This window comes from Diceros bicornis, chromosome 26 (genome assembly GCF_020826845.1).
Source record: "Diceros bicornis minor isolate mBicDic1 chromosome 26, mDicBic1.mat.cur, whole genome shotgun sequence".
Classification (NCBI taxonomy): Eukaryota; Metazoa; Chordata; class Mammalia; order Perissodactyla; family Rhinocerotidae; genus Diceros; species Diceros bicornis.
The window spans coordinates 4,928,498-4,936,107 of NC_080765.1; the positions used below are offsets into that span (position 1 = coordinate 4,928,498).

The 7,610-nt window shown below is 51.7% G+C and overlaps 1 protein-coding gene across 1 annotated transcript in view; it reads right to left on the reverse strand.

Moving 5' to 3' along the window:
- LOC131422896 (mucin-19-like) overlaps nt 1-7,205 on the reverse strand; it is a 32,272-nt gene extending 25,067 nt beyond the window's left edge. The window contains exons 1-3 of the mRNA XM_058570530.1: nt 7,136-7,205; nt 6,956-7,038; nt 6,763-6,850 (exon numbers count right to left, since the gene is read on the reverse strand). Of these exons, the coding sequence (XP_058426513.1) occupies nt 6,763-6,850; nt 6,956-7,038; nt 7,136-7,205 (241 nt within the window). The remainder of the gene's footprint in view (nt 1-6,762; nt 6,851-6,955; nt 7,039-7,135) is intronic.
- Nucleotides 7,206-7,610: the final 405 nt, after the last annotated feature.

A 7,610-nucleotide genomic window follows, 5' to 3' on the forward strand; every position in this document is an offset into this window, starting at 1 on the left:
CTCCTTGCCCCCCATGCAATGTGAGGGTAGTTGAGGCCCCTTTCAAGGGAGAGTGGGAATCGACATGGGGGTGGTGGGAGGGAACTGCTTCTCTGCCTTTCTTGGAAGGCTTCAAAAAGAAAGTAATGTCCAGGGCAAGCCCCAGTGGCCTAGTGGTTAAGTTTGGCATGCTCCACTTTGGTGGCCTGAGACCTGTTCCCAGGCACAGACCTTCACCACTCATCTGTCAGTAGCCATGCTGTGGTGGTGGCTCACATTACAAAAAGAGGAAGATGGGCAGCGGATGTTCGCTCAGGGCGAATCTTCCTCACCAAAAAATTTTAAAAAAAGAAAGTAATGTCTAGCTCTTTTTTTCCCTTCTTCTTTAAGAAGGAGTTTTGTAGATTGGGGCATTATAAATTTTACGGGACTTTTTAAGTTATAGAATTAGACTGTGTTTGTTTTGGCAAGTCAATCACTGAGAAGCATATACAGGCAGTCTATAATCGTGTCCCTAACTGAATCACCATGAATGATAGGGGTGGGGAGAGGCAGTGTTTACTACTGTCTCTCAGACTCCCGTACCAGCCCTGTCACAGCTGTACTCCGTGACACTGTATGTAATCACCCACGGACTGCCTGTGCTCCTCTCTGAGAGTCTCCGTGAGAGTAGACAACATTTCTGGAGGAAGTGAGTGAGTGAATGCTGGAAAGTGTACCAGACATTTTCTCTCAGCTATTTAATGCAATCCTGTGAAGTAGATGGTCATATTTCTGTTTTACACATGAACTGAGGTTCTGAGGGTTAAACACTTTCCCAGTTCACCCAGCTGGTAAGATAGAATTCAAGCACAATCTAAGGGTGGCTTTTACTTTTAGCACAAGAAAAGGGTTTGGAGAGTAGAGACGAGGAAGGAGAAGTGTTCAAGCCAAGGGAATGACACGTGTAGAAGCCCAGGAGTACGTGTCTGGGGCGGAGCAGGACACTGAGAGATGAGTGGGGGCAGACGGAAGGCTGGTAATGTGGGTGTGAAGCCAGCTCTGGACTTCACTGAGCAGCAGGGAAGAATGTCCAGCAAAAGGCCATGGTCCCAACTGCTCCTTAGAAGCAGAGCCCTGGTGTGAGGGGACAGCGGGGCAGATGTAGGAGATTGAGGAGGCCACAGCAGAGACATGGTGGGCCACCCGGGGCCACCATGAAGGCCAGGACTGTTGGAAGGGACTGTAGACATCCTGCTCTCTTTTGTCTTTATTCCTGAATCCACACCATTTACCGCATTTCATCATCATGCACTATGTCCTTAAATGTCCACATCTCTCCTCCAGCTGCCTCTCAGAGCACATCAACGAGCTCAGGCGCCTGAATCCCTGTCCGCCCCACCAGGCTGCCCCTCCTCCTTCTGGAATCTCTCATCTCCTTCTGGTCCCAAGACACCATCGCCTCCTAATTATCCTTCTCCTCGCTCCTGCTGTTCTTCCCTGCTCACCAAGTGGCAGCTCCAAGCTAAAGGCTCTGCCGCACCCCCACCCTCCCAGCAGGCAATGGCCTCCGGACCTCACTCACTCCCGGAAGGGACAAGACAACAGGGCCCTGAACAGTGCCCTGGGAAGAGCTTCGGACCCCTCCCAGCCCAGGATTCCAGTGGCAACAGCATCCTTAAAGGATATGGCAGAGCAGGTGAGGCTGTCTTTCCTAGAGTCAACCTTCTGGGTCAAGGATGCTGCGCTAGAAAGCTGAGCAAAGGAAAAAGCACAGACATTCTCCAAGGAAAGAAACTCAAATTGTCAACAAGCCTACAAGAATGAAAAAGCAAACTTCACTGGTAAGCAAAGAAATTCAAAACAAAGCAAGATACTATTTATTTTTACCTATCAAATTGTACCCCCTCCATGATGCTAGATGATAAGAATAGCTGGTGTTGGCTGGGGCATTCTCATAGAATGCCAATGGACGTTAACTTGGTATCTTATTTCTAAAGGATAATTTGAAAATATGCATCAGGGACCATAGACAGAGTCAAACCATTCTAATGATTCCATTTCTAGTTACTTATCTGAAAATAATCTGATGCACATTTTAAAATTTTTATACAAGAATGTTTATTACATCATTATTTATTATAATGAAAAATTGGGGTAAACATGTCCAAGAATAGAAGCATAGGAGACTGCTTAGATGACTACGGTATTCCATAGAAGGGAAGATTGATCAACCGTTAAAATATAAACTGCCCATAGAATAAATCTAAATACATATTTAGAAATAGATCAAAATTTTAACGTTTATCTGAGTGCTAAGATTAACCAAGATTTTTTCCTTTTGTTTGTCTATGTTTTCTAAATGTTCTACAACAATGCATTCATGTTATAATGTTTAAAATACAATAAATGTGAACTCTGTAAAAATAAAGTTAGGTGTGTCCAATACCTTGAAGAACCCAGGGAAAATTACTCACCAGTAATGGTGCCCAAGCTGGGATTCCCCACACTCTAGCGGTCACAACGCTTAACAAAAATGATCTATTTGCCTGTGTCGCAGCCACACTAACCAACAAAGACACCAGCTCTCCTACCAAACAAGTAAAATTTGGTGCTTTCTTGCCCTACTATAGTTTTTACCGCTTCTTCACAATACACGTATTTAGATCTTTCTTAGAAAGATAATGATTTGAGTAAGCAGCAAGTCTTTCACTTGGTGGCATTCTTGGAGAAAAGTCCTAAAAAGCCCCTCAGGCAAGGCTGAAGACCACCACTGCAATACGGGACTGTCCCCTCCTGTCACCTCCACAACACAGGTCTGCTCATGGTGAACTCAGTCAGCGGGGTCTACAGGAGCAGCCCCGAAGAGTGGGGGTGGAGTGGAGGCCCGGGTGAGCCTCCAGGATCAGCTGTGTGATCTCGAGCAGTTAACCTCTCTGAACTTCCACTTCCCCCTAGAAAATGGGATGAATGATGCCTGCTGTGACCACCCTGCTCACTCTAGAATGTTCTACAAGAGAGCAGTGTGGGGACCAGTGGGATGCGCTTTGGTCAACCAGTCCTGGGTGCTCTTTCAGCTCTGCCATGCACGAGCTCAGTGGCTTGGGCCTGCCTCCTCTTCCATAAGGTCATTCCCACCTGGCAGAGCTGTGGTAGGGGGTGAAACTGGCCGGGGCCACTTTGGCTCTTTTCCCTCCCCCCTGCACACACCTGTGGCGAGTGGATGGGTTGCCTGGCTTTCTAGCACCAGCAGGCAATGCCACCCTGCCCACTGCCTCCCTGAAGAGAGAGCCACTGGTTGCTACCAAAGCAGAGTAGAGTGGATCGAGTTGTGTTCCCCCAAAAGATATGCCCAAGTCCTAACCCCCAGTACCTGTGAATGCGACCTTATTTGGAAATAGGGTCTTTGCAGATGTAATTAAGTTAAGGATCTCAAGACCAGATCATCCTGGATTTAGGGTGGGCCCTAAATCCAAATACTGGGGTCCTTATAAGAGAAAAGAGAGGGAGGTTTGACACACACAGGGAAGAAGGCCATGTGAAGACAGAGGCAGAGATTGGAGTGATGTCACCAGAGCCAAGGAACTCCAGAAGCCACCAGAAGCTGGAAGAGGCAAGGAAGGATCCTCCCCTAGAGCCTTTGGGGCCTGATACCTTATTTCTGACTTCTGGCCTCCACCACTGTGAGAGAATGAATTTCTGTTGTTTGAAGCCACCAAGTTTGTGGTCATTCATTGCAGTGGCCGCAGGAAACGAACACACATGGGCAACCCCAGTTAGAGCAAGTGGTAAAGAATGCGAGCTCTGGAGCCAGCAGCTTGGGTTCAAATCCTGGATCCTCCACTTGATGGATGGGAAACCTGGAACAAGCTATTCAACATCTCCGTGTCTCGGTTTCCCCAAGTATAAAACAGAAATCAGTAACACCACTTCCCCGTAGGGTTGCTGGGAAAGTTAAATGAGATAATAATATCATTTAGAGCAGTGTCTAGCATATAGTAGACCCTCCATGATCATCAGCAATTTTGATTATTACTATAGGACCCAGACGACAGGGTCAGTGTGGCTTCCCAATCTGCTATAACCCAGGCAAACTTTTTATCAATATTCCAATTCTCTCCATAGCTATGCATGGCTTTGTTGGTTCTGAATTTGCCTATTTTTGTCTATTAATACTTTTTTCCTGTACTACTCCTCAATAGCCACCAAACTCGAACACCACCTCTCCCTGCAGCCTTCCCCGTCGGCCCAGGCTGAAGCAGCCTCTGAGGCCATCTCCGCCCCCCTCCATCAATCTGGGCCCCTCTCGGAGCCTCAGCGCCAAGCTTGGGTTGTGGTTCTTTCTGCACCTTTCCCGTGTCCCATCTAATAAACTCGACTGTAAACAGGCTTATTCATCCGGCCTCATCCAGAGCACCCAGCACCTGCCCAGGCAGAGCCAGCCTCCTGTGTTTGCTGAATGAGTAAGTTTATTACTCTCCGCATAAAACAGCACTTCTTTTTAATTGCTCTAAATTTACATCACACAAGTTTCAAAGGTTGCTCCTTTGTCTATTGTGAACAAATCTTCACCACACTCTTCCCGATTTTATACGATTTTATACGTGTTGAACATCTCCACTTCCACCTCCACCTCTCTAGGCCACAGAGTTCTCACCACGTCAGGCCCTGCGCCAGCCCCTCCAGGACACACTTGGTCCCTGTCCCCGCTGCACGCGTGGAGCTCCCCTCTCCCGCCCTTACTATGCACACTTCGGAACTTCATGTACACAAAACAGGATGCCGGCTCCAACCCTCATGCTGATCCCCGGCATTGTCTGGTCTTTGTGGCCCCTGCAGCACCTGGAGAATGTAGAATTCTAGACCGTGTCCCTATTCCCGTCCTCCCCTTGAGCCCCAGGCCTCCAGGACAGCTCCACCCAAAGCTCCATGGTCACCCCAAACTCACCAGGCCCCCCTAAAGGCCATTGTCAACCACCACAAAGAGGTTCTTGTCCTCCTAGTCATGCAGGCTCTAGGACCGCTTACCTCACTCCCCCACAGCCCACCACCAGGTGGAAACTTCCTCTCCGTCTCTAGAGTTCCCAGCTGGACCATCAAGGCCTCATGCCAGGATGGCTCTCAATGACCCTCTTGGGATCTTCCCTGGCAGGGGTGACCCACCCCTGCTCAGCCCACGGAGGTCCTCTGGTGTCCAAAAGCCTCCGCTTGGCTCTAATGCTCTTGTCGCCCAAAGATGCTCCCCCACCACTGCACTTTCCCCACGGAACCTCACCCACCGAGCACATGCCCCCTTGCCTTCAGGGCATTCCTCCTCCTAGGGTCCCCTGCACAGCCCTGTGTGTTTTTCTACCTTCCCAGGCTGGTATTTTTTCTCCTTACAGGTTGCTTGTTCAAAAATTCATCAGTCCTCCAGGTGAACTGGAATACCCACGCAGAGGAGGGTGCAGATTAGAAACAAAGAAAACCACAGATGCCACTGGTGGTCTCTGACCTGACACCCAAACCCCTCCCTGAGGACCCAGAATACATGCAGGGGGTGGTGGTGTTGGAGAGGGCTGAGGTCCTCTGGTACAGGGGTGCCACAAACCTAGTGTCAAACGGGTGAGGTCATGTTAATTATTTGACCAGGTAGGTCACTCATCCTCTTGAGCCTCCGTTTCCTGTCTGCCTTCACTTCCTTACACAATCTTCCTTATGAGAGTCATATGGGCTACCTGCTGTGAAATGGCTTTGTACACAACAGAGCCCTCTGAGAGTAGGGGGCAGGCGGCCTCTGGGTATCGCAGAGCTGCTGGAGTCCCCCGGAAAGGCCCTGGCCTCCCCCTCCTGACGGCTCTCTGCACTTATCATAGAGAGATGCTTTTTGACTCTTGCATGCTAATGGGTTCGCCTGTGGCAACATTATCTCTTCATGCAGTTATAAGCGCTTTAGGAACAGGGGTCTTTGCTGGTGTGGGTGGCTGTCTTTAATGCGTGGTGGGGCACACAGAGTCTTGCTGACTGTTGGGTCCTTCCTCATCGTCATTATCACCACCACCACCCCTCTCCTCAGATAACCTGGACACGAGAGGCTGCCTGGGGAGCGGGAACAGGGAGGACCCCTCTGAAGGTTGACCCCTGAAATCTAATAGATCTGTATTATCTGTATTCAGCTATATTACCTGAAAGCTAATAGATCTGTAATTAAGGAACTTTCATAATGTCCCTAAAGCCGCGCGTCATATCCCCGGCCCTGATCCTCTCCCCTCAGCAACTCCAGCCTGCACTGCTGTGCCCCCAAAATGCCTGGATGGGGGAAGGAGGCGTCAGGGCATGGTGGGCTGAGGGGGCCTCTAAGGGCCTACGTTCCCTCACGGGTTATCTCTCGGCCCACCCCGCAGAGTGCCAGACACCCCCGCCCCCACCCCCGCGCCCCCTGCCCACCCGCCACGCCTCCCTGCACGCCTGCAGCTCCTTCAACTGGGAGCTCCCTCTTCCACCTGGGGCCTGGGGCTCGCTCCCCCACACCCTCGCCCCAGCGTCCACCCTGCCCTCTCCTTCCCTGGGGCTCTTCCCTGTCTTAGGGGAGAGGATCCAAAAGTCTGTTCTGCATTGTAACCAGTCGCTGCCCAGACAAACGACTGTGACAAAGTTTAACAAGGAGCCCCGAGCCTGTGTCTCCCCGTCAGCCCTCAGCCACTTCTAACTAGGCAGGCTTTCCCCCAAGCAAGTGGGGAAGCTACCGGACGCCCCTGGACTCCTTCCCCTCCCAGCCAGGGCGGCAGCCTGGACAGTATCTCTATGAGGCGTGGAAAGACCAGCCCTCCAGGCAGATGCAGCCGGCAGGATGAGGGCAGGCAGAGAGCACCATCCAGGTGAAGAAAAAGTTCCCCTTCATCCCGGGGGAGTCCTGGAAAGAAGAGGGGGTAAATTCCAGCCCCCACTCGGCCCTCAGGCAGGGGCTCAGTATAGGCTGCCAGCTGCACAATCATAGGCCATGCCCCTTCCTCTGCACCTGCAGGTCCAGGGTGACCCCTTTAGCACCCCCAAAGGCAGGGGTCATGGCCTGGGTGTCCAGCCCTTCGGCAGCCCCCTCCTCTGCAAAGTGAGGGAGGGAGAAAATGACAGAGGCCAGCCACCTGCAGCCCTGCCTGAGGCCGGCACACACAGGACTGCGGAGCCAGGTCTCACTCACCTGTCGCTGTCGTCGCTGTGGCAGGCACCCAGAGCCAGAAAGCCAGCGGCAGGATCCGGATCACCAGCATCTCTCAGAGAGTGGGGCCCTGGCTGCAGGGTCTTCCCTCATCAGGAGGGACCAAGAAATGAGCGCCTCCCAGGGAGGGATCAGCTATAAAAAGGACCCCAGAGACCTTTGCCTTGGGGAAGGACAGCGCCTGGCCCAGGGTGGGGATGCGGTGATGCGGCTGGGTGGGTGGTGCATGATGACCACAGGGAGTTAGTCAAAGGGAAGCTTGTCAACCTTCCTCCCCTCTAACTCCTAGAGAGCTGACTGCCCTGAGCCAGGGTCACTCCAGTGGAAGCCAGAGCCATGGGTGGGGCCGGGCAAGAGGGAGGGACAGGAGACCAGAGGTGTGAGTGTGTGACGATTACCAAGAAGCCGGGGCCAAGAAATAGCAGGGAGAGGATGATGATGGAGGGAGGGGTGAAAG